Source organism: Temnothorax curvispinosus, unplaced genomic scaffold (assembly GCF_003070985.1).
Source record: "Temnothorax curvispinosus isolate PA1 unplaced genomic scaffold, ASM307098v1 QBEX01000261.1, whole genome shotgun sequence".
Lineage (NCBI taxonomy): Eukaryota > Metazoa > Arthropoda > Insecta > Hymenoptera > Formicidae > Temnothorax > Temnothorax curvispinosus.
This window is the reverse complement of record NW_020210041.1, coordinates 12,363-37,657: the sequence shown is the minus strand read 5'-3', so window position 1 is coordinate 37,657 and position 25,295 is coordinate 12,363. Positions and strand designations below refer to the sequence as shown.

The 25,295-nt window shown below is 39.2% G+C and overlaps 5 protein-coding genes across 11 annotated transcripts in view; 3 read left to right on the top strand and 2 right to left on the bottom strand.

Annotated features, from left to right (window-relative positions):
* The first annotated feature begins 639 nt into the window (after positions 1-639).
* Positions 640-7,058, top strand: LOC112452028 (centromere-associated protein E). 2 transcript variants are annotated; one of them, XM_025012031.1, is made up of 10 exons: positions 640-767; positions 2,968-3,150; positions 3,283-3,502; positions 3,580-3,879; positions 3,965-4,161; positions 4,275-4,430; positions 4,608-4,896; positions 4,965-5,093; positions 5,395-5,638; positions 5,894-7,058. In XM_025012031.1, the coding sequence occupies exons 2-10, from the start codon at positions 3,080-3,082 to the stop codon at positions 5,908-5,910; spliced, it is 1,623 nt and encodes a 540-aa protein (XP_024867799.1). In that variant the 5' UTR covers positions 640-767; positions 2,968-3,079; the 3' UTR covers positions 5,911-7,058. The 2 variants fall into 2 exon arrangements, with proteins under 2 accessions (XP_024867799.1, XP_024867788.1); XM_025012020.1 differs by lacking the exon at positions 5,894-7,058 and having other exon boundaries at positions 5,395-5,773.
* A 244-nt stretch (positions 7,059-7,302) lies between these two features.
* Positions 7,303-12,645, bottom strand: LOC112451968 (UPF0047 protein YjbQ). Its single transcript, XM_025011938.1, has 3 exons — positions 12,023-12,645; positions 11,461-11,597; positions 7,303-11,056 (listed from the first exon to the last, which is right to left on the bottom strand). The coding sequence occupies exons 1-3, from the start codon at positions 12,180-12,182 to the stop codon at positions 10,841-10,843; spliced, it is 513 nt and encodes a 170-aa protein (XP_024867706.1). The 5' UTR covers positions 12,183-12,645; the 3' UTR covers positions 7,303-10,840.
* A 1,453-nt stretch (positions 12,646-14,098) lies between these two features.
* LOC112451962 (charged multivesicular body protein 1b) lies at positions 14,099-16,115 on the top strand. The gene is made up of 3 exons (XM_025011924.1): positions 14,099-14,382; positions 14,816-15,281; positions 15,427-16,115. The coding sequence occupies exons 1-3, from the start codon at positions 14,361-14,363 to the stop codon at positions 15,539-15,541; spliced, it is 603 nt and encodes a 200-aa protein (XP_024867692.1). The 5' UTR covers positions 14,099-14,360; the 3' UTR covers positions 15,542-16,115.
* Positions 16,116-16,502: 387 nt separating this feature from the next.
* Positions 16,503-21,290, top strand: LOC112451975 (recQ-mediated genome instability protein 1-like). 5 transcript variants are annotated; one of them, XM_025011950.1, is made up of 11 exons: positions 16,503-17,432; positions 18,063-18,206; positions 18,300-18,509; positions 18,610-18,767; positions 18,858-19,151; positions 19,330-19,536; positions 19,762-19,974; positions 20,060-20,195; positions 20,332-20,589; positions 20,690-20,785; positions 20,857-21,290. In XM_025011950.1, exons 1-11 carry the CDS (start codon positions 17,193-17,195, stop codon positions 21,001-21,003), a joined length of 2,103 nt encoding a protein of 700 aa, XP_024867718.1. In that variant the 5' UTR covers positions 16,503-17,192; the 3' UTR covers positions 21,004-21,290. The 5 variants fall into 5 exon arrangements, with proteins under 5 accessions (XP_024867718.1, XP_024867726.1, XP_024867748.1 ...); XM_025011958.1 differs by lacking the exon at positions 19,330-19,536; XM_025011967.1 differs by lacking the exon at positions 16,503-17,432 and having other exon boundaries at positions 18,115-18,206; positions 18,279-18,509.
* Positions 21,291-21,387: 97 nt separating this feature from the next.
* Positions 21,388-25,295, bottom strand: part of LOC112452006 (DAZ-associated protein 2-like) — a 16,225-nt gene continuing 12,317 nt past the window's right edge. The window contains exons 3-5 of one of the 2 annotated variants that reach the window (XM_025011999.1): positions 24,228-24,325; positions 23,984-24,133; positions 21,388-23,480 (exon numbers count right to left, since the gene is read on the bottom strand). In XM_025011999.1, the coding sequence (XP_024867767.1) occupies positions 23,301-23,480; positions 23,984-24,133; positions 24,228-24,325 (428 nt within the window). In that variant the 3' untranslated portion in view covers positions 21,388-23,300. Of the gene's footprint in view, positions 23,481-23,983; positions 24,134-24,227; positions 24,332-25,295 lie in introns of both variants that reach the window. The other variant, XM_025011994.1, reaches the window with a different exon arrangement.

The window sequence follows — 25,295 nt, the reverse complement described above, 5'->3', positions numbered from 1 at the left end:
CCCGGGGATAATTGAAGCCTAGAGATAATTGAAGATATTGATATTATCGACGGTCAATATCAATTTTTCAATTGCCGAATATTGTACTAATACATATGTAATAAATAAATAATAAATAAGAATTTACAACGCAATAATATTGTATATATTACCATGAAACTGCATTTTTTCCCTAATTGTCACTCGCATGGATAATCAAATCCAAATAACAAAATTGCAGTTTTAAATTAAAATTGAATATTATATATCGGATCCTAAATATATGTGTATATATGTCTGTAATACGACAGAATATAATAATAAATCATAAAATTGATATTATATCATAAGCCGACTGTCTATAAATTTTGACAATTAGCTAAATTTCCATAAATTTTGACAATTAGCTAAATTTCCATTATCACTCTTTTCAATATAAATGTCTCGAGTCACAGCCACAGGGTACGAATTATTCTAGACGAGGATGCGTCCGACCCGGAAGTGAAGCTATCTTCAAGCGGAGGAACCGGAGGAACGTTTCCGGCGCGCGCGCGGCGACGCCGCAAAAGAGCGCAACGTAAGGTTGGTAACGCCGCGCGAGTAATTCGACTAGGCCGGATTTTTAAAAATCCTTATATCTACATAATGGCCAGCGCGAGATCGGCTCCTCGCAGTTCTCCGCTAGTCGCGTCGGAAAACGGTTCGTCCCGCGCCAATTGACTGCATTCCTGCCGCGCGTTTTCGTTCTCGGGGGGGAAGACGCCAGAAAAGCAGCGGCGCGCTAGAGAGTGAGTAAAAAGCTGATCGAACGCGCGCGACGCGCCGATTCCGCTCGTTCCGATCCGCGCTTTTTCGCGCGCGCCGAAACAAAAATCGAGCCCGTCGAATCGTCCTCGATATGTCGATAGGAGCCGTTGGTATTTCTCGATCGAACGCTCTCACGCAGTTCTTCCTCTTACGCGGTTCTTACGCGGACGAATGAAAAAGGAGCAAGTGAACTTTTTCACCTGGCTGCTGCGTCGCGTTTTACAGCTCTTTTTCCCCCTCATCTTCGTGTTCTTGCCCTCTCTTTCTCTTTCTCTTTCTTTCGTCCCCTCTCTTTTTTCGCTCAATCGCTTTTATAAATGCCATATGGATATCCATTTATTTTACACGCACGCGATTCATATCGCAATCACAGATCTCCTTTTATATCCGCGGGTTTTTACAAAACTCATTTGCTGATCTTGGAATTTGACGCTATCGATTCGCGAAAATGTTGCTTCTCAATCAAATTATAAGAGTATCTTGTTGTTTAATCATGTCTGATCACATACGATTTTTTTTCTTTCAATTATATATCAAGACACACACTACCTTAACAACAGGTCAAACGTGAATTACGCGCGGAAATAGAACTGGGTTTATGGGCTCTTATATATCTTAGATCTGTTCTTCGAATCTTGCTGTGTTACGTTGCGTTCTCTTTGCACGCAAAATAATCCTTGTGTACTCGGAAAACAATTTTTCATATCTAAAATATGTCTATGTATGTTATTTTTCTCTTGTATAATATCTGTTCGTATATATAAGAAAATAAAGAAAATAATTAAGAGAAATAATTAAAACATAGAAACGACAAAAATTATGAAATTCTTACTCCTTATGACTTTTTAAATTTTTGTCATTCTGAATCTTTATTATTTTATTAATAGTTATGTAGAGATATTTTATGTTTTTACTGTAGAAATTATATTAGAATCTTGCCCTTTCAATAATTCTGCCCTAAAAAATACAAAAGCACATACAAACGTAAAAGTGTCATTGTTTCAAATCTAAATTGTTTGCGTTCTATTATTTATGTATCAGATATGATATATATCGAATGAATTTTCTGGTAAGTTAATGTAAATGTAGGAAAGAAAGAGAGAACCATTACCAATTTTAGTTAATTTTAAAAACAATTAAAAGATATGTGAGAAGTGTAATAATGAAAATTTTAAAACTATAATAAGTTCTTTCTTTCAAAAAAGATAAAGGAAGAACTTAGCTTCTTATTTATACGTCAAGTTACATTTATATTTGACGAAAATGACATTTTACAGTAAAGATTAAATTAAAGTTCACTTGGTTTAAAATACAGCGAAAGAGTTGATGGATTCTCTCGAATGGAGAGCAACTGACTTGCTTCGCGTTTGCTTGCGCACTTTATATAAAGGGCAAAACAAATGTGTTGCACTTGAAACACATGGCTTGATGGCTATGATGCATGACCATATGGCTCCTCGGAGGAATCCGTGTGTCTATAAATAGCTGCATACATTTCATCCCTTCGTCACTTCCATCTACAGAAGAAAGGCTCCAAGAGCTACATATCATAACTTGAGAAATATTAATATTTCTTTTTTATTTAAACAGTATTAGTTATATTTAAATTCAGAGATTGATACGTAAGAAATAATCGTCAAAATTATAATACTTCGAAAAGAAAAGAGAAAATTGGAAATATTGAGAGAATAAAATTCTAAAATGTCAATTTAATTAATCCTTAGTCGACAAAATATTTAGAAGAGAATAGTTCAAAATAAAACATTTTTAATGTAAAGGAAAGTATTATATTATACATTGTTTAAAGCTAAAAGTCATATTTAAGTAATATAAAACTGTCTATATAAACATAAACTTTTTGTAACGTATTAACATGCAATTAAGCAAACGAATGAAATGATTTCTTTTACGTACGTTGAGAGACGTTGGAAATACCGAACTGTGATCTATGTGGCCACCACTGACGATTAAGAGTAATTTATTGTGACTGATGATTTCTCTCTATACGGTTTCCCGGGGTCATCGTAAGTGACCTGCGTTCTTCTTATCTCGATGGCAGTGCATTCAATTAGACGCAGGAAGAAAGAACACTGTGTAGCTTACAGAAATAGTGGCATCTTTGTTCGTCATCATTATACGGCGTAGGTTCATTGATTTCCTATCCTTTATCTTCTCGATCAGATTTGACAAGCGCTCATCGTCGAAGGGACCTCTTCGATCGACTTCGAACGCCGCCGAGCAAAACAACACTGCAGATTAACAGTTCCCTCGGACAGACAACGCCAATAAGACAATGAAACTGCTTGTTGTTTTGACGCTCTTGTGTTGCTCTTGCATCGACGTTAGCTACACTAGAGAAATAACGTATGTATCCGATTACTCTACTAGTTTAATACTTCGAACATGGCACTTCTTTGTTTAAAAATTACAGAATATAACTTTCAATGATATTATATATTTATCCTGTCTTATAAATGATCATGTCAATTTTTACAGTCATGAAGACATTAAGGACGCTATGTTGAGCCTGGTGCACATGATGCGAGAGAATACGGAAAAGCTGGAGAGGCACGAGGCGAGAGAACGGCAGCTGGGCGAGCAACTGAAAAAGACAATAACCATCCTGACGAAGCGCGTGTCCGTCGTGGACGGCCTGAAGCTGCAGTTGACCAAGCTGGACGAGAGAATCTCGGGGATAGAACATTTGATCGCACAGGTGATCACTCGTATTTCGCTCAGTAAAAGACAAAGCGATTAATTCTTAAAATGTCGTGACGGTGTTTCTTCGCGCAGAGGGACGAGAGGGAGCGTATACAGATGCAAAAGACCGTGGACAGTCTGGAAGATCTGGAGGGTCGCTTGGAAGGCTGGCTCACGAATATCGAAAACAAGGTAGCGGAGGTAGGCAATCGCGCGGAGGTCACGTCCGCTCCGGACGGTAATCTTCCCGATGTTCTCAACAAGCTGAGTGGAATAGAGAGTAAATTGATGGAAGAGGTTGCGAGATTCAAAGAGGGTCTGCATAATAACGTAGCGAAGATGAACAAAGAATCAGCTACGCTGATGGAGAAGACGCATACGATCTCCTCGGAGGTGACTCATTTGTGATAAAAGTAATCTACGTCTTCCTCGTACACACTAAATATTTTAAACAATGTAAATCTATTTCGGACCGTAGGTGCAGTATGTAACCGCTAAGATCGGAGATTTAGAGAAATCTCTAGAGAAGTTGAAACAGATGACGCAGAACGTTCAAGAGAGACCATCGGAACAGCAATTGGATTCGTTACCAGCTTTTGAGGATCACGTCAGGACATTGGTGCAAGTGCAAGAACTGCTGGAGGGCACCTCTGAAAAATTACGAGAATTACCCAGGTAACATTTTGTACTCGACTCTCTTGATATCATAGTTTTGACGTTCTCCGTAAGAATACGAGAACATGTAACATCCTTAACACTTCGATACTAATTGCCACTTTACGATGTAGGATAAACGAAGTGCAGGCGCTCCACAACGAGACGCAAGCTATGTTGCAGGAAGCTAAGCACGCGTTGAAGGACATCGTTACACGGGGTATCGATAATATCGGAGATAAAATAACGGAGAGCAAAGAAGAAACGAAGGATTCGGTGGCGGCGTTACGGTAAATCCCATGAGTGTCGTCTAGAATTATAAACGCTAAACATGGTCGTCTTCTTTTATTGAATATCAAATTATGTTAAACAGACAAGGATTGGAGTCGGGGGATCATATTTGGCGTTAAATACAAGCCCCTATCGTGTAGCCCTTCCTTTTAATTTAGCTTGAACTTCCTTAACAGGATGGACCTGGCTAACAATGCGGAACGCGTTAACCAGGAGCTACAGGATTTGGAAAAGGGCCAGTCCGTGATGGTTTCTATGGCCGATCATGTGCTGGACACGAAGAAAAGGGTGGAGTATGGCGTACATCAGATCCTGTTGGAAGTGGGCGATTTGGTGAAGACCCAGAGCGTCAACATTAACAGCACTCTTAGTCAAAGATTCGACGGAATCTCGAATGATATCATGGATAACCAGAACGGTGCCTTGGCGAACCTTACCAGCAAGATGGAACTAGAAATGAACAAAGTAAAGATCTGTTACTTGCTGACTGATCTGGCCGCTCCCCGGATTTGTTGTTACTACCTTCGTTGCAGGTTTGGCGGCAGATCAATGTGATGTACCAGCAGATGACGGAAAGCGCTCGAGCTCTAGACAAGCTGCATCAACAGAACGAAGCCTATGTTAACGGCACGACGTCTACTATGGGTGGAATGGAGAACAAGGTAATAAGATGCGAGATAAAACATACATTTAGTATAAAATAATGAGAATTAATATAAAGTAAAATAAGTTAAATGGATCATTGCATAAATCATTGCATCGATACATTATCTGAACATTACTCAAATGTATCCGAATCACTCACGTAGCACCCATTTTTGTGGCAAACTTAACGGCTAGATAATCGCGGATAACTTGGTCTTCGTTCTGAATAATGTCCAACGCATATCGTCCTGAATTTACTCGCTTGAATACTTCCCAAAGATTGCAAAACTAATCGGTTGAATATTCGGAATTCTACAGGTAGGCGAGATAACAAAACGCATGACGGAGGTGGATGAGAATTTGAACTACCTGCTCGGCCGCCTGTCCTTGGTCACGCAGGAATTCAATCAGATTAAGACAGGTCTAGGGAACGCGCTGGACAACATCAAGGCTTCTTTCAAGGTGGTTCAAGAGAAAACGTCAGATCTGACTCATCCGGGTCCCCATCCACTCCCGGAAAACTACAAGGACCCGAACGAATCCGAGACCAGGAAGCCAGACGGTAAGCCTCCGTTGGACTTCACGAGTCACATCGCCAATGTACCTTCCAATTGACCTTCAGTCAATAAACTCTCGAAGCATTCTGATCAATTGCGTTTATTTACTGAGACAATATAAAATTTCATAAACACTGAAAGTTCTCTTGTGTAATTTCCTTTCTTTTTCCTCTTACGATCGCCCGAATTCAAGCTTAAAAGTTTCGTCTCGCAATTGCTAGTTGTGTTCATTTCTTCACTGCGCAAACTGTTTGTTTTAGTTGTGACCGTAAAGTAAGCCATTTGACTCTCAGATCATCAGAGGCTGGCTTGGGTTAATCTCAATCAGCGGAAGATAAACCATCTTCATCCTTAGCGAATTAACATCCGCCACTGCCACATCGACATCTCATCATCACCGTTATAATCATCGGACTGTAACACTTTGGTAAACTTTCAAATATACTTATGTTCTTATCCAAGCATAACAAGTAATGATGACGTCAAAATGATTATATTATTAAAAGTCACTTTGACATTATCATGACTTTTTGTTTTGTTTGGATAATCTTTTTTACCTACCTCGGTTAAAAAATGTTCTAAAAAAAACCCGGTATGTAACAAAGTAATAGATATTCATTAAAGTATAATGTTACATATACGTAAGAATATAATTAGCAGACTGCGGACGCAAATATATATCTCTAGCGAAGTTAAATAAGGGGATTCATATTTCAGATGCTTGCTTCTTTGTAAGATGATTTTAAGATATAATTTTTACATTGAATAGTTTATATAACATCCGCAGTCTAACCATTAGGTATTAGATGGACGATACAACGTAATTAACTTCTAATAATTTACCATATCATTTAATCTCTGCGCGGCAGAGGAAGGAAACAGGATATTGTGTTAGTAGAATACTACAGGATTTTACTGGAATGTTTCTATTGCCACTACTTATAAAAGAATAAACCATTACAAAACAAAGAACCCGAAAACACACGTACGGAAGAAAGTAAAACATTTTGGTACCCGATAAAAAATTTTTCATTTTAACTACATTATATAAAATTATCGTTAATTTTGCCGCTCTAATCTAATTATACACACAATTATTATTAATCTATTTATTATTTAATATATTAACCCGTAATTGCTCACGTGGGGATCAAACTGATCCAGATGCATAAACATTTCTCATACTTAAAAATTATTTTGTTCAAAACATGTCTCAATTTATAACTAATTACAAATAAAAAATATTGTTTGCACGTAAAATATAAATAAATTAAAATATGGGTCAAATCAAACTCCACGCTGGCATTTACGAGTTCATATATATTAGAAAAAAAAGTAAACAAAATTGCAGGACTTTGAGGAAAAAAGGTATTATTCTACACGTAAAAATATTAATTTGAACCATCGAAAATATTTTAGCAGAATTTTGTCATATTTTATGATAAAATATCTGCTAAATGGCAGAATATTTTTTTTCATATTCTGCTTTATGGCACAATATTTTATCATATTTTTATGATAAATGAAATCATAAAATATTCCACCACAAAATATGAAATATCTTCTGAGGTATTTACTTTCGAATGGTCTTACCTTAATATTTTATACGTAGAACGGCAGTATTTTTAATAATTGGTGATATCGTATGTATATCAATGTGCTATAGACGTTTGTGTTGTAACAGTTCTTTATTTCTAAACGGTAGAAAATATTTTTACTTACGCAAGAGTGCAAAGAGGGACTGACGGAGCCTGCATGCGTTGCAATAATTAGATCCGCGTTCGCTGCGCGCAAGCAGAAGCCTACGCTTGGAAATGAATTTTTTATCTCTTTCAATGGTAAATCCATTTTTTTGGCAAATACAACAACTGACCGTAATTTTTATAGCTTTCACAACGCGTTGGAAGGAGCCCGACCTCCGTTTGGATCCACGTTTATATAAGAATCTTAAGAATGAAAGAATCTGAGAAACAAAATTTTTCCAAAGAAATTCCCAAGAGTTTCCTGCGTAAAGAGAATTAACAATGCGGAGATCTGAAAAATTAAGTCGGCACACTCAAATTCTAAAAGATTCGAGAGATCGTCGCGAAGATTCTGGGATATGATTTTCTTAACAAAAAAATTATCTACAATGGCAAGAACTTAAAAAAAAACGCTGCTCGAGAGATTGAAAGGCAAGTCCGAACCGGAAGTCCGTGGCTCCCTACAGCGCTGAATATATAACGTATACCTCCTAAAATCTCGAGAACGCATCCTCATTTTGAGTTCAGCAAACCGTTATTATTTACAATATGCAATGTGTACAGATTAAAATCGCTAATCGCCTTGCCTTAAATCACGAACCGGCTGGCTGTTGAACCTAAGGTCGCATTCGTGAGGTCGCGCTAGGAACCGCAGAGAGGACCGAAGATAACGCGCTTCTTTTTTTTCTCCTTTTTGTGCAATGTACGAGTCTTCTCCTCGTCTCCCCCATGCCCTCGTTTTGCGTATGTTCGAAGGGGCGACACGTACGATAACCTCGACAGTGTACCATTACATCACATTACATTACATTATACTTTGAGCTCCGATAATGTTTTTTTTTCCTTTAAGCTATGTGAACTGTATAGATAGAGACGTACTTTACATTAAAGCATAGGTCCATTTAAATCACGTTAATGGACGACGACGCGGTTTTTTTTTTCTTCTTGCACGCCTATGTATGTTGAGGATTAACGACTAAACAACGACAACGTCTTTGTTCTGCCTGTCTGCCAGCCCGTTCGAGCAGCAAGCTCATAGTTAAAGCATCGGTTAATAACATCGTGTAAGTGTTAAGTAGCTCTGTCGGTTCGTCGCGAAGACCCCTTCGGCTCTTTCCTTTCCGATGACCTTTCGGCGCGAGAAAAAGAGAACGCAGTAAAATCGTACGTACTCGCCCAGAGACCCTTCCCAAGACCCTCGAGGACCGAAAGCGTGACTAGAACTCTTCACATTTCCAAGAAGGTCAAAGGCCAAAAGTTCAAAGAAGACTCCCCCCGAAACCGCGCTATCTTTGCGACGATCCAACGTTACAATTCACCGCAGTGCAGGATCCTTGAAAAACGGATGTCTTACGTACTTGCGACCCCTCCCCAGGACAAGCGGTCTCTTTGACAATCGAGAGAGTTGCCGATTCTTCATTGAAGAAACGTCTGAACTAAATCGCATCTCGTAACGCAGGACAATCAAGTTTTTTTTGCAATTTGCAAAAGTTTCGATGTTGGAAAATAATGAAACGTCGAGCTTTTCGCGACTCAACGGGACAATTACAGTTGCTGCAGTACGAACAATGAAAGAAAAGGTGATCGACGTTGATGCAATCGATTCTTCGAGTATATAGTAACGTTGCTTTAAATTTTACAGAGTGCCATAAAAATTCGAGCACGAAGACACTTCGGCAGGAAAGATCGCGAGGAATTAAGTAACAGAAAATACACACGATCTCGTAATACCGAGGAATAATTTTTTAAGTACAAGATTCAGTCAAATCGTAAGCTGCTATTAAAGAATCTATCCATAAATCAGGCAATATTAACATATCATTTTCAGCGGTCCCTAACACTATCGCGTGACTCATCGATGGAGATGACTCTTTAATTACAGCTACATAATTGACGAAACTCCAAACTATTTTACTCTTTTCCACGCTTTATAGTATTCTAGTGTATTAAAAAAAAAAAAAGTTATTACTCGAAAGAAAAATCGCTTGTACTTTCATTACTTGGTTCTTCGCAAACTTTCCCCGTGTGGTGTTTTTACACTGAAATTTTTCGCACACTCTGTACACGCGCTATAATTCACGTAGGATGTAATCGCGCTATGTGCCCATGATATAACATACCTTATAACTCTAACGGAAACGCGCACAGGTAGAGAATCGTCACCCCTTCCCCTTATATACATATACACACCCCCCAATGCGATAGAAACATCATTATTCACGAGCTGAATTGATTGATTTAGCTCCTAATCGTCTTTTTTTTTTTAAAGCGGCGAGTCAGAAAGTCCGCGACGCGTACCTTACACTCTCTCACTCTTGTTTATTCTCTTTTCCTTTCATCCCTCTCTTCGTCTCTCACTTTTGGACAGCTCAAAGATAGCAGAGTGTAAAAAAGGATACTGCGAGTAGTGCGAGTCCCTGCACGGCTGCTCGTATTCGTTAACTTCGTTTATACAAAAGGGTCTCCTACATAAAGCTACGTAAATTCGGAGTATTGGACGCGTTACCGGAATGCAGATTCGTTCGTTCTCCGTCTCTCTTTCCCTGTCTTTTTTTCCTCAATTGCCTTCCTTAGAGCGTGTCTTTCTCGCTTTTCGCTATCTTTTCTCTTCAAGAGCGAGGCGGAAGAGTGTTGGATACTCGCGTTTAATTCGTTTTGTTTACATGAGACGCGTGCGATGCGCGCATCTGCCGTGGCAGTTTTTTCTTCATTTCTCTCTTTCTCCCTATCTCTTTATATCCATTTGTCTTCATTTATTATAATTATTATTACTATTATTTATTATTATTGTATGTGGATGTCCAACGTGATCAACACGAGCTAAAAAAATATTAGAAATGAAGAAACGAGAGAGAAGCATTCTGAGTTGTTGCAAAGATTCTAGCCTCCGAGATTCTCGGATTCCAAAATTCTCAAAACATGAAAGAGCTTTCAAATATTTCAGCTTCCTATATCTTCGAATATCAAATGCAAAAACTTTTTACGAATTAATGTGACCATTTAGAGAAAAAAGTTTCCTTAAAATCTGGGTTCCCAAGTTGCAAGGGTAACATCCAGGTGCAAAACCCTATCGTTCCACGGGTTTCTCCGTCTACGAAACTCTTGCAACAACCCTAACGGCTTATCGTCACACGAATGAAAAAGAATATCCATGCGGAACGACGATGTCGGAGACACAAATGAAAAAACCCTGAAGCACATACACGCGCGCACAGAAGTCTTGAACGATGCACGATCCCCGATCTGTCCACTCGACGCGAAACGTGTCGAGGACGCGGTTGATCGCTACTGACGGTGGTTATCCCCGAGCGATAGGTAAGTCCGCGAGGTACTCCGGCTCACTTCTCCTCAATAGATTGTACTCTTTTAGAAGTTGACTAGGGCTTAAAGCGGCTGCTAGCTCGAGTCGCTCGAGGTGGACGCGCGCGGCTGACGCTTGCCACGCCTTCGGGGGTGCGAGTGGTCCTAGCTGCTGGTAGACGCGATAGGGCTGACCGGGCTGAGAGGACTGCGCGCCGAGTCCCTCAGGACACCGGTCAACGTTACCACCAGCTTGCGGCTGCCAGCGTGGTCACGGTGCTCGCCTAACCAAATGCCCTGCCACGTGCCCAGCGCAAGCTTGCCATCGGTGATCGGGATGCTCAGCGATGAACCCAGAAAACAGGCCTTCACGTGTGCCGGCTGTGAAACATTGAAAGTATTCAGCGTCGTCTCGCAGGTCTTTCAAGTAATTCACGAGTCGCACTAATCAAAGAAATTCTTCACAGAATTGATTCTCTTAAGTATGCTTCTTCATTAAATATAATATATATCTCCTTTTCCTTTATAAAAATGTTTATTCAACCGAATTAATTTACATGATCTGCTAAAACGTACCAAAATATGCATCATTATTGAAAAATATCTAATAAAGAAGCCAATCACATTTGCTTTAACATACATGAGTATTTACAAGCAAGTTTTACTGTTCTATGCGAGAGTATTCACTATAGTATGAAGAGAATTACATTCAAAGTGTAATATTGCTTTCCCAAAGAAAAAAACATGTATTAAAAAAGAAATATCTTCGGAAGCATTGGACTTACCATGTCGTCGGGTCCTTCGCAGCTATGCCTGTACTCCAAGCCTTCAGGAACTATTTTGTTAAGCATCATCTCCATGTCGTCTCTCACGTCTGGATCCCAGCTCTCGTTTAATGCTAAACTAGCTGAGGTATGGAGAACTATAGAAAAGAACGAATTTAATGTTTATCGCTTCGCAAAGAGATATCTGTAAGTTGCTCCTTCTTATAATAATATATGTGTACATATTCCCCGAACAGTGCACATTGGCACTGAAAATTAGACACCAATTCGTTAAACTACACATGAAGTCAAGTACAGATACTTGATCAAGCTTTCATTTTTTTAAAGAGTTGGGGGTAAGCTTAAACTTATTACTCTAGCTGTGCTTCAAAGCATTCTTCTTCTCTTTTGTTGAAGGATTCTCAATGAAGGGAGGAGAAGAACGCTTCAAAAAATTTGTAGCATCAAATGGATTGCGGCCTATGTCTCCAACTGGGGGGGGAGTTCCAGTTTTTTGACATAAATCTTGTTGTTAACTAACTTAATTTAATGAGGCCGTAAGCGATAGGTTAGTGGTACTCACTCTGGATATGGCAGAGACCAATGGAAAACTGGCAGAGCTCAGGTACCTGCCTGAGGATCTCCTCGGTGACGAGGTGAACGCCCCGGTGCTGCGGCCTGAGGTTAATCTTGGTCTGGAACCAGCCGGAGCCGATCTGGATGCCGCGGTTAGAGGAGGCCATGGCTGCGCGGAGGTGGTGAAAACGGTGGTGCAAAGGCGGGCGGAAGGGGGAAAGGGAAAGATCCGAGACGGCTTCTCCGTAGGCACGCTGACCGTCGACGAGAACCACGCCGGTGATCTACTCCGAATGGCCGATGCGGAATCACATTTGGCGAACGGTCGCGGATAAACTCGTCGCGTGCGCCGCGATCTAATCTGCCGAGCGCTCGAGCCGCAAAAGAAGGTTAGATTAGGTTAGGGACGAAGAGAAACAGAGAGAGAGAGAAAGACGCACGGAGAGGAGAGACGGACGGAGAGAGTGTGTGAGAGAGAGAAAGAGAGAGCAGTAGAAAAGGGGGGAGGACAGAAAGTGGGATAAAAGGGAGGGGTAACGATTCGGCCGCTCGGCGCAGCGCGCGCGACACACGGAACACGCACGCACGCACGCACGCAAGGCACGGACGAGTGCACCGCACGAGTGCACGCACGCACGCACGTATTCACGCACACACGTGTGTGTACTCACGCCACGCGCGCGCGCACACGCTCCCCCCCGCCCTCGTCACCGCGACACCACTCCACACCACTCTCACCCCTCACCTACACGCAGCAGCGTACGGACAGCGGCCGGGCAGAGACGGTTAACGGACGGCGGGCTCGGAGCGTCGTAGCATCGCGTGACCGCCGGTGAACGGGCTTTAGGCTAGGCTCGTGAGGGGCGGACGGCGTACGGCGTGGGACGGCAACCGCGTGTGCCGTGCCTGCCGTGCGCTGGCCCTTGGCGAGCGATTTGCAAATGGCGGCGGCGGGCGGGGGTGTGTCGGTGTGTGCGCCGTGTGCGGCCACCGCGACGCGACCGCAGAGCGTCGCGACGCTCCGACCCTCCGCGCATGGGCGCGCACCTGCGTGCGACCTGCGCTCCGGCTCGGCTCGGGGGGGCGACCGCGGTCATACCTTTGCGGCACTATGCCCCCTTTTTCTATATCTTTATCATCTATTCTTGATTAGTTGAACCTTCGCGAACTCTGCAGGGGTATATAACTCTGATCGATCTCCGATTAACTCAATCGGCGATTACTCCGATCGACAGAATCGGTTACTTATAATTTCTATAACTATATAATTCAGTCTCTCGTAAAATCTTCTTATTTTTTTTCTGTATATCGAAAAAATGTTGATAATTGATAATTCATGATAGTAAAATATCGTAGGAATTATTTAACAAGTTAATCGGCAATTATTTCCTTATTTCTATCAATGCAGATTAATTTTAATTTCGGTTAACTATATAACTTTTTATCTTTTTCTGATTCTTGGCATTAGAAAAAGATAATAATAAAATAAGTTAAATCAAGATTAATATGATTTCAAATTTCTAAATGTTTAATCATATAATATTAATTTTGTTTTAATTAATAATTACGTAACACTAAACTTAACATTCTTTTATTATTTATTTAATAAGTTATTTAATACATTTAATTTTTTAATTATCAATTGTATATATTGGCTGATAAACATTTGACATTAAAAACTATTAAAATCTTAAATATCTACAGTTATTTAGATAATGTTCTCATTTCCGCTGTAGATTAACTTTGTTCTCAGTTTAACTTGCTTTTTATCTTTTTCTAGTTCTAGGAATTAGAAACAGATAAAAACTAAATTAAACCGCGAGATTAAAAGTTAATCTGCATTGATAGAATAAACATTTCCATTTCTATCAATGAACTTTTAACCTCGGTTTATCTTTACTATTTATCTTTTTCTAATTCTTAGAATCCGCATTGACAATTGACAAAAATAAACGTGATAAGCTTGTTTTAATTTTTTATTGAGAAAAAAGGAATAAACAAGCGTAAAAAAAAGGCATGGTGCTGCCACCTGTTGGACGACAGTGACGACACTTCATGACGATGAGCGCCGAGGCCGCCGATGAGTAATGTATTCTTGAGCAGATCCGTCGATCCGTCGTCCGTGAATTCCGTCATGTCAATCGGAAGATAGCATTTTTTGTGCATTCCGTAAAATTCACGTGGCATATAACGTGCCGTTGTAAATATCACGTGGCTCGTTTGTGACGAATTTAATCCCCCCCTCCCCCCAGTTTTCACGGAACGGCGTTAAATCTAAAAGCGGATTAGCTTACCTTTGAGGTTAGAATTCCAGTCTCATCACAACGGGGGCCGAACAGTCAACCATGTCCGTCTCTCAGATGGAAAGTATCCTTTAAATTTCTAATTATGCATCAACGTCTCGTTATACGAGCGGTATAGGAGCACGTTTCCTTACAGGATTAAATTCGAGGCGATATGTATGAAAACATCGTCAAAAGATGCTTTGATAAATCTAAAAATTATAATTTTCTAGAATACATTGTTACGTTCGTTAATGATGTACTTGGGTAGATTAGATTATGAGTAGTATTCATAATTCGATCTTAAATTCAAGATTATCTAGTCTTGAGCAATATTAAGACTCCATTTGACCAATGAAATGACTGTAGAACATCTTGAAATCATACTTGAGACAATCTTGAACATAAGATCGGATTATATGAATACTGCCTTGTAGCTTCTCCTAATTGGTAAACAAAGAATTGCAGAAGCCTTGTAGCGCGAACGAGAACAGTTTTTCCTTGACAGTAATACGCAGAGAACCTGTTCAATTTGAAGTTTGCGGTGAAGGAGTTGGAGAGAAATTCTAAGAAATGCGAGAAGGAGGAGAAGATGGAGAAGACGAAGATCAAGAAGGCGATACAGAAGGGTAACATGGAAGGCGCACGCATCCACGCGGAGAATGCAATTCGGCAGAAGAATCAGGCCTTGAATTATCTCAGAATGAGCGCCAGGGTGGACGCGGTGGCCAGTAGAGTGCAGACCGCGTTGACAACTCGCAAAGTTACCCAGTCGATGGCCGGCGTTGTCAAAGCTATGGACGCCGCGATGAAATCGATGAACCTCGAGAAGATCTCCGGGCTCATGGACAAGTTTGAGAGCCAGTTTGAGGATCTGGATGTGCAAAGCTCGTACATGGAGAATGCCATGTCGCAAACCACAACCACTAATGTACCGCAGAACGACGTGGATTCTCTGATGCAGCAGGTTGCGGATGAAGCTGGGTAAGAATCCATTTCTTATCTACCATTTCAAAGTTCTTTCTATAGCTGAGACAAAGCTGAAATTCTCATTTTATATGCACAATGCAAATTATTTCAAATATTTAAAATACTATCATGAAATATGACCGACTTTATCTTTGTACAGATTGGAATTGAACATGGAACTTCCGTCGGGTCAGCTCGGCAGTATTGGCACTTCGACGGCAGTGAGTCAGGAGCAGGACGAACTAACGCAGAGATTGGCGCGACTTAGAGAGTAATGACAAATTGCTTTAATGTATATTGTGATTCAGGTGTTTTATAAATTATGTAATATATTCCCATTACTATCGTAAGCATTATAATGCCGTATGGTAATACATGTATTTTCCAAGTCTCAACTCTAAACGATTGACAGCCCGAGCAAATAAGGAAGATTAAGAAATTCTTAGATTTCAAGCAGCCAGTTTGTATGTGACACGCTTTAGGCTTTAATAGATACATAAGAACGTTATAGGATACATTGACTTACTTGTCTATGAAGCATTGAATTTATAGGCAATTGGTCTCTTGCTATTTATTTCGCATTTTAAAATTGTCGATTTTACAAGACATTTTCTATAAAAATTTATTAAAATACATGATTATTTTTAACATTAATTACTTCTCCTGAAATATAAAAATAAAATGAATTAATTGAAGTTAAGATGCGCTCTAACAATGAACTTACTGAATTTTTTATTAATGTAATTTGTAACGTCATCGTAAAGTGCAATCTCGCGGAATGCTTTTGCTGTAAAAGTCGGTTGTACATTATATAAATAGAAAATAAATATTTACCATTTATTAGCATTCGAAGATTATTTTATTTTAAAACTAAGATAAAATTTCACGAATAATTCTTGTATCGCGATATTAAATTCAATTGGATCAGAAAAACAACTAAATATAATCAAGAACAAATTTAGTATCTTACATTTAATTTGCTTTCTCAGTATTGTAAGTAAAAAAATATATCGGTGTATTTTTGTAAATAAGTATTCGTATCAATATCTGTAATATCAAAAGAACACATTGTAGCGTAATATTTCGTATCTTCTTTTTTTATTAAAATATAATTTTTGTAGAGAAGGTTGTAACAGCTAAAAGATTATTACATATACAAATATATATGTATGTATATCTATTTGTAAAAATAAATAAATAACGTTATAATATAACAATTGTGTGCGGGGTAATAATGTACATTTTATTTTTCTGATTTTATTAAAATCAAATACGACGCATTTAGACGTTGAAATCTTTCGGCACGAAAAACATTGCTAAGAAATCGTTTATTATACCAAGAAGACATTGCGATTAGAGATTAATATATTTCAGCAACAATATTTGTTTAAAAAATAATACTTTTTGATAACACTTTGGAAGTAAGAAAAGTATTATTCATTATATTTACTGTTATATTTAATAGCATCTTTTATCCAATTCCCACAATATATTCATTGAGAATATGAATTCCGAACAAATCCAAGATTATATTCTTCTTGGCAATAATAAAATGAACCGTAGAGCAATATTCTTTTGAGAGAAGTTAAAGAGAAATTAATTATAATTATAATTAATCTCATTAATTATTCAGAAAGTCGCAAAAGAGGATTCGACTCTGTATGAGGGCTTTTCTATTCAATTTAACCTGCTTTATGTAATTGACGTACAATACGGTTGTGCATCTGTATACATAATAGTAAAAAAAGAAAAAAACAAATAATTTGTACGAATCTCGAGAACTTTGGCCCAGAGTTTCTGGGATTCTGGGTTCTGGGCAGTATCAGAGCATTCAGAGCGTGGCACGAGTATGTTGATCTCGATCACGTGTGGACATACCTCGCGCATGCGCGCTGTGAGAATTACTTCACAATTTTCCAAAAACACATGCACAGAAACACATGGTTAAGTGCAGTGCTGTATGTATCGTCAAATATTGGTCAATATTGTTGTGCGGATGATGTCTGGCTTCGCAATCGAGAAAGAATAAGGGACAAAGGCGTGAAAATGAATGAAAACCTACTGAGACGGATAAAGAGGCAGCTAAACGCAAAGTTTTATGTGATGAACGACGCGTGGCTAAGAGATTGCGTCGAGTTTTTTGTTAAAGATAAGAACCCTCATGAGGTATGTGTATGTACTTGCGTCGCGAATTGCTATCTTGGCGATTCACATATATCATCATTAATTAAAATTAATAAAACAGCAACATATTATGATTGCGATTAATTTGTACCTTCAGAGAAGGAAACGACAAACGAGAAATGTTTTGTCATATAACTCGCCAATTCTTAGCTCGAATGAAATCCATCAATTTCTGTGTTATAAATATTAAATATAATTTATCACGAATAAAGGAATTAACCTTTGTGCACCGTCAACAGCGCTTGGCTCTAACTTAGCCCGTTCCACACTCTCTTTGATTTTCACCAGAGACTTTTTACACGGATATAATTAAATATTAAAATTATAAAGATATTTTTAAAATACTTATTTTTCCTTTTGTACGTTGTTGAATGTTTAAAATATATTTGTATATTGTGTGCAAAAGTCAACTTATAAAAATAGAATAAAAATAAATGCAGAGAGAGAGAGAATATTAATTAATTTAATTATTAATTAACATTGAATTTAAATTTATATTTAAATGTTCTTGACATTCTTTTTCTATAACTTATATAATTATAGTTGCTGACATGTAACATTCCAGTTCGCTAAATTACTTGAGACAATTAACTTATGTGATTGTCACTGCAGATGACGGACAAGCATATTTTCGAATTTGTGGAGAGCCAATGGCAGCTGAGTGACCTGCGGGAGATCAGCAACGAGAACGGATGTCTGCCGAGGAATCTGGCGCAGCAGACACGTATTGTATTGACTGATACTTATATCCTCCAGGTGAGCTCTGTGATGTTGTCACATCGTAATACGTATTTCTTACCTCAGAGATCCAAATTGTCATATATGCAGGTCATCCCGATGTGAGCATAGGTAGACAAGATGTATGATATAGCGAGCTCCAAGTACAAGCAGCTTTGTGAAATTCGCAAAATTGACAATCAGAACCTGGAAGTCGCCTTGGAGGAAGAGGAGAAGAAGGAGCAGTGGCAGCCCAAGGGCAGAAGAATGATGCAACTGTGCCTCACTGACGGCGTGCAGGATGTCACTGCGATAGAGTACACTCCACTCAAACAAATAACTGTACGACTTTTCCCATTGCTGCACCGATTTGAATGAACGAGACCACTCTATCCAAATTATTAAATTAAAGAATGATAATTTTGACAAATGTTTTTTGCAGGGCGCATTGCTTCCTGGCTACAAGGTGATGATAATTGGTCCGGTTGACTGCAGACGTGGTGTTATTCTCCTAGAGGACAGCAAATACAAGGAGGTTGGCGGGGAAGTGGACTCTCTGTTGAAACCCAACGCGCCGGAGAATGTCCTGGCAAGAGCTCTGTAAGACTCGGTCAAATTTTCTTCGAGTTTAAATTTATTGATGGTTTTAATCTCGAGCTTCTTGATCTCTTATTTTATTCGATCATCCAGGGGAGAACCAGAAAACCCTGATCCATACAATGACAACGGACCATTCAAGATCGCGAATCATAATAGCCAGAATGTAGCATCTGGATCTAACAACGACAATTTTTTCGACGATGACTTTGAAGAAGCTATTGACTTGGAAGCAGTGACGGCGATCGAACGACGGAGCCAGGAAATCGAAGCTATTCAAGAACGCTCTGAAAATACGTGCAATAACAGACAAACGGCTAGGAAAGAAACAAATGAGATGATTGAAGAAACGCTGCAGGATATAGACTTTGAACCCTTCGAGAATTGGTGAGTATTGAAGTCAAAAAGTGTCAGTTTTGTAATATGAATTTAATTCAGGTAATAATTGGCATCATTTTTAACCATGTAAGAATTTGTTTCAAAATTCACAATTTTTCTGATGGAAACAAAATTTACTTTCCTGTGGTATTATCTTCTAATTTTCTATATCGAGCAATTATTCTAGGCCCAGTGATTCCCCATCGCGAATAGAGACTAAGAAACTTGACGATAGTGACATAATAATAATCGATGATGCGCCAACGTGCAATTTTCGTAGCAAATCACCGCCTCCCACGAGTTCTCATAAGAATCAAAACTTTTTGGAATTTCCCGATGATGATTTTGACCTCGATGATTGCGACGTCATAATTAAAACAAAAGAATTGCAGAGGTTTCCTACTTATAAATCTTTTTCTATATTATTTTCGATATATATTTATCGTATTTATTATTACTTACTTTTTGTGTCATTTTTTAATCAATAAAATGGAAATCTTTTAATTGGCATTGTTTTTAACTATATAAGAATTTGTTTCGAAATTCACAATTTTTCTGATGGAAAGTTTACTTTCCTATGTATTATCTTCTAATTTTCTATATCGAGCAATTATTCTAGGCCCAGTGATCCCCCATCGCGAATAGAGACTAAGAAAATTGACAATAGTGACATAATAATAATCGATGATACGCCAACTTCCACGTGCAATTTTCGTAGCAAATCGCCGCCTCCCACGAGTTCTCATAAGAATCGAAACTTTTTGGAATTTTCCGATGATGATTTCGACTTCGACGATTGCGACGTCACAATTAAAACAAAAGAATCGCAGAGGTTTCCTATCTATAAATCTTTTTCTATATTATTTTCGATATATATTTATCGTATTTTATTACTTACCTTTTATGTCATTTTTCAGTCAACAAGGCGGAAATCCTTTAAAAAATAAAACGTGTGCGCCAATAGTGCCACTGCTGGAATCGACGAATAGTAACTCTTCGATGGAAGTTGAGAAATGTATATCCACGAAAACGGTACAAAACGAAAAACCAATGGTATATGATATTTATATTATAATGAAATATAATATTTATAACAGTCTTCTTTACTATGAATGATTCCCATATTTTCTCTTTTTTTAAATTAAAACTATTAATGTTTTTCTTTCACTCTTGTCTGATTTTATTAAAGGCGAGCACTTCGAGAACAATACAGCAAATGCCAAAGATCAAACCTATTACCAACTTTTTCAAACCCCTGTCTGCCCCCAAAATCTGCGATGTCCTGAGTGATGTGTTACGCGAGCCTATCACGGAAAAAATATGCAGAACAGTGAGAGGTCAAGTAAAGACCATAACTTCGGCGCTAACGAAACGGGGTAAATGCTGGTCGGTAACGGCAGTGATCACGGATCACACTTCCAGCGTAGAAGTCTGCTTCAATTCTGAGGTACGTGAAATAAGACGATTTCTTAAAGGCTCCTGCTGTCTTACCGCAATCATTCATCGTGAAATTACAAGAGAGAAATCATGAGATGAAATCCTTTCAGATTCTGGAAGAATTTCTTGGCTTCACCGTGCAGGAATTTTCGCAGAAAAAGAAACTTGCCAAGTCGAATCCTCAAGTAGACAACGAACTACGAATGGTAAGCTGGATATAATCAGATAGAATAATCGTTAAGGATGGTATCTCTTTTTCAAATCCAAATTCTTCTAGAATCTACGCAAGGCGCAACACGATATTCAAAATCTGGACGCGTTGTTGAAACTGGAATTGGTTCAGGGTGAAATGACCAAAGTCATTGGTATCACGCAGTTGACTGCGCAACAAAAGAAGGATCTTAATATGAAGAGGCCTGCATGAAATCGTAAAATAGATATGAATTGCATGAGAGATTCAAGAACTTCTCAAAATTCAATAATATTCGATACTTTGTATAAACATACAGCAATGCTGCGATCAAAACTGTAAGTAATCGCAGGAAATTTTCATAATTTTAACTTAGATATCGTTTCTCAGGGATTGAATTATAAAATATTTCTTTTATATAATTTATAATATTGCTATTTTTAATAAATAAAACAATTCAACACAAATAGCGTGGAGCGAACGTACGGTGTCATTCTTGTTCCGTTCTACGACTCGGATCTCTATTTTTAAATTTAATTAGAAATATTCAAAGTTAGTTTCTTTACGTACTCTCACGCGTAAAGTAACCGTCGCTCGCCAAAAGAGAACAAATTCCGATTAACGAATTGCATGATCATAGCATTTATTAACTGGTACAATTGATCATCGCGCAGTGGTACATTTTTGTCTCAACTCATTGTTTACCCTCGTTCACTTTTTCTCTCACTTATTCTTATTTTTTTCTTCACTCACTCACACGCACATGTACTCTCTCGCACTCTCTGTTTTTATCACTTATTCAACGTGATAACAAGTTCACAGTTTCAATTAATATCGTTTTTTTTTTATTGTTACAATAAATTTACGCTTATTGCACGCTTTTCCGTGATATAAAACTCATTCCACTTTCTCTCTTTCTCTCTTTCACTCCCTTTGCTTGTTCTCACTCTCTCGAGATATAAAATAAATCGTTGAAACACGTCGCACCGATGATTCTGTCTTCTCTAAGGAGGATCTGCAAATAAATCGTTTAAATAACAATAATTTAAATATAAATATCAACGCAATATGTCTCGTGAATTTCTACAATCGTCGACATTGGGCTTCTATTCTCTTTATCCTTGATCCTTTCCTTCTTTCTGCTTCGATGAGCGCAACGACAATGTCGTTTCTTGTCAATAGCATCAGTCCGCCTTCCGTTGATCTAACTAGTTTGTCTTTCGTAAAATAACATTCTCGCAATAACTATTCTCCGTGGAAACGCACATTGACTGCCTCGAGCCTTCGGGTCTTCGTCGACCCCCTGAAATCGCGAGTCGCCGAAAACATCGGTTCTCGGCGAACTTACATATGTTATGATCGTTAATATTTTATCTCATCCGGAAATGCTTGATCGGTGATTAAATTTAAGAAAAATTCAACTAAAATTCTCGAAGTTCTGTAACCTTAACTAATAGAAGCCACTAAAGCTAGATCCTGGATACCTTGAATCCTGGGAAAGTCGAGATCATAGATAAGATTTCCTTCAACTAGAGTTTGTAGATATTTAGCGTTCTAGAGCCTTCTATCACGACAATTTGGAGTCTCCGAGTTCGTACATCCTTGGAAATGTCAATTTTTCCAAGGAGAGTATTTAGTAGCGATCTTTTGAGATTCTCAATCCCTTGAAACTTCGGGTCCCTTGATTTTTAAAAACTCAGACTTATGAAACGCGAGATCTACGTTTACTTCAATCCAATAATCAACGAATTTTGATGACTTTAGTTTTCAGAGCCTTTCGAATTCTAAGAAATTTTGATCGCGGAAATTCAGAATTCCCGGATCCACGATAATGGACGTTTCGTCGAGCCCCCAAGTCCTAATCATGGATTCTCGGTATCTCGGATCTTGGGCTTTCACGGAGCTGTCGCGGATCTTCGCGGATCCTTTCGGAAAATTCGCGTAGCGCTCTCCCACTGTCTCCCGACTTCCCCAACAGAACGATGAGCTTTCGAGGAATTAGCTTTCGAGGATATTCGACGAGCGTCGTCGTGCCCGAGATGATCCTCGGCCGGGACGATTTTCTGCAGTTCAGCAGTGTACATGAGTTGCGCAGATCGATCACCAAGACGGCGGCGGTGTCCTTGAGATCATTGGATCGCTTCTATCTCGATCGCAAATATCGCCGTATGTGAATCGCGTGGGAACTCTCACGGTTGCTGCCTTAGCATCATGTTCAAATGTATATTTTGTATATGTATATGTGTATATATGTGTCGTATGTGTGACGCGTGTATATCTCGTATATATGTATTGCATGTGTGGTGCGTATGTATATGTTGTGTGATCATTCCGCGCGCACACGGTATACTAGAAGATATCGATGAAGCTGCCACCGGCAGAGGTGAGAAAAGCAGAGCTCTAACGGAAATTTTACCTACAATGATCTCGTCGTCTCAACAACACGGCGCTTCCGATAGTTAATGTGGCGTGTACGTGTGGAGTGTATGTTTTCTGCGTGTTGTGTTGTTACGAAAGGTGGTTTTGGTGGTTTACCAAAAGGTATAACCGCCCTCCGTTCCTCCTCCCAGGAACGAGCCCTTCTTTTGCGAGAGGGCCACACTGTGGCCGGCCATCGCGGCCAGCTGCGCAGCGTTCGCGGCCACCCCGGGTGGCGGCGGTGGCAACACCGGCTGCGAGATACCATCGAACCGGGTACCGTCGAAGCCATTCTGCGAAACAAACATTATAAATATTAATAATTACAATTTGGGAAAGATTTTGGAGGCAAGCTCCAATATCTTTTTTAGTTCGGAAGAACGGTTCACAGATTCATCCAGGTTTTTTTTTATTATCTCCACAGAGATAAAAAAATTTAAATATCGGAATATAGATGCTGCATAATGTGACGGTGTGTTATTTTTACTGGTAGTATGATAAACACATTCGAGTAAGCAAACTGTCTGCGGCATGCCGGCAGATTAGCAGCAAATTCGATCAGAAATCGAAATAATTTATTAAATGATATATTCTACTGTTAAGCAATCTGCAGTCATATCGGCAGGTTACGTAAGACTTTATGCTACTAGATGCGCTAATAACGGAATGATTCTTCCGAAGAAAGCCGTCGCGCAAGCTTAAATTCGAAAAAATTCGAAAAAAATTTGAGCTTGCGCGATGATATTCAAGTCTCGCTACAAACAATTTTTTAGAGAAATACAATATCGATACTTACAGGTACCATAATGGTAGGTCTTACAGGGGCGGGTTGCATAGTGGGATAATACGCCGTTGTCGCAGCTAACGGCGGATAATATTGCAAGGGATATCCCGGTGGATAATATTGCAAAGGGTATCCTTGCCCTGCATACATTGGTTGATACATCTAAACAAGAATCGGTATTCATTGATGAAATTTATACGTTTGGTGTAACTCTTCGAGGTAATTTCGAAGGACGGAATACGCGCGAATGACTCACCATAGGATGCGTAAGGGTCTGATCGTACGTCGGCGGCGGCGGGCCTTGCGTCGCGTACAATTGAGGCTGATTGGGAAATACTCCATATGGGGCGGCGCCTGCAACTGTCGACGAACGTTATCAGAATCGTTCAATAGCATAAAGCGTAATGCATTTGGAATAGGTATTAAAAGAGAAGGAGGACACCCTCCCCCCTCCCTAATGCAATCGAACCTCTCTTTCATTAATTCATCGAGACCAAATCAAATCCCTATTCTTAGCACTCCGTTCGACCCCACTTGTAATAGCATTCACGCGCAGAATGCAAAATGTTGCTCCATTGAGATAAATTAGAATTATTCACGTGATGTGAATCCAAGATGATTGAGAGAAATCGAGGAAATTATCAATTCCGACCCTCGTTTCCCACAAGTTTTCTGATTTTATCTATTCACCTCTCGCAAATTCCACTCTCCGGCTTCGTTCAAGAGCCCCTCATTTTGACAATTTATTTTTTTCGTTCAAGAGAAAGACGAGTTGGTAATGCGAAAGATCCTTGCAATTTAAGAAGCGCCCAGATAGAATATAAAAACTCAATGACATCATGATGACGTTGAATCTGGACATATCCAGATAACTTTTAAGTGATAAAACTCATGACATCATGATGACGTCATCTAGACGTATCCAGATAACTTTTAAGCGATGAATAAAGTCATGATAACGTTATCATGATGTCATTATGAGCTTTATGTTCTACCTAGGCAATTACTTCGAAAAATAAGGAGACAAGAGGCATGTAAAGGCTTATTTCAAAAACACTTCCTTCATTCGCGATCACCTCGATACTTGGCCAGTACTCGCTTCCCGGAAGTATCTCATCTTTCGCAGATGTGACATGAAACGGGACGTTCGAACACAATCGGCAAGGAATCTGTACAATAGATACTCGCCGGCGCGGCGCGGCGAACGGTTCTCCGCATTCTCCGCATTCCTCGCGGGGATTTAACTGCTTAAGGACGTTCTCTCGTCCTTATACTAAAGAAAATCGATTTTCTTAGGATTTTCTTGAAACTGTGAATATACGTT

What these genes read in the sequence shown, in the direction of transcription:
- LOC112452028 (XM_025012020.1), top strand. Translation starts at nt 3,080, where the DNA reads ATGAAACTGCTTGTTGTTTTGACGCTCTTGTGTTGCTCTTGCATCGAC. An exon ending in TAGAACATTTGATCGCACAG is followed by an intron (nt 3,503 to 3,579) that starts GTGATCACTCGT and finishes TTCTTCGCGCAG; the next exon opens with AGGGACGAGAGGGAGCGTAT. An exon ending in AAATTACGAGAATTACCCAG is followed by an intron (nt 4,162 to 4,274) that starts GTAACATTTTGT and finishes TTTACGATGTAG; the next exon opens with GATAAACGAAGTGCAGGCGC.
- LOC112451968 (XM_025011938.1), bottom strand. Translation starts at nt 12,182, where the DNA reads ATGGCCTCCTCTAACCGCGGCATCCAGATCGGCTCCGGCTGGTTCCAG. An exon ending in TGGTCTCTGCCATATCCAGA is followed by an intron (nt 11,598 to 12,022) that starts GTGAGTACCACT and finishes TCTTTTCTATAG; the next exon opens with TTCTCCATACCTCAGCTAGT. An exon ending in GCGAAGGACCCGACGACATG is followed by an intron (nt 11,057 to 11,460) that starts GTAAGTCCAATG and finishes AATGTTTCACAG; the next exon opens with CCGGCACACGTGAAGGCCTG.
- LOC112451962 (XM_025011924.1), top strand. Translation starts at nt 14,361, where the DNA reads ATGTCCGTCTCTCAGATGGAAA. An exon ending in GTCCGTCTCTCAGATGGAAA is followed by an intron (nt 14,383 to 14,815) that starts GTATCCTTTAAA and finishes AGTAATACGCAG; the next exon opens with AGAACCTGTTCAATTTGAAG. An exon ending in CAGGTTGCGGATGAAGCTGG is followed by an intron (nt 15,282 to 15,426) that starts GTAAGAATCCAT and finishes ATCTTTGTACAG; the next exon opens with ATTGGAATTGAACATGGAAC.
- LOC112451975 (XM_025011950.1), top strand. Translation starts at nt 17,193, where the DNA reads ATGCACAGAAACACATGGTTAAGTGCAGTGCTGTATGTATCGTCAAAT. An exon ending in AAAACAAAAGAATTGCAGAG is followed by an intron (nt 19,537 to 19,761) that starts GTTTCCTACTTA and finishes CAATTATTCTAG; the next exon opens with GCCCAGTGATCCCCCATCGC. An exon ending in AAAACAAAAGAATCGCAGAG is followed by an intron (nt 19,975 to 20,059) that starts GTTTCCTATCTA and finishes GTCATTTTTCAG; the next exon opens with TCAACAAGGCGGAAATCCTT.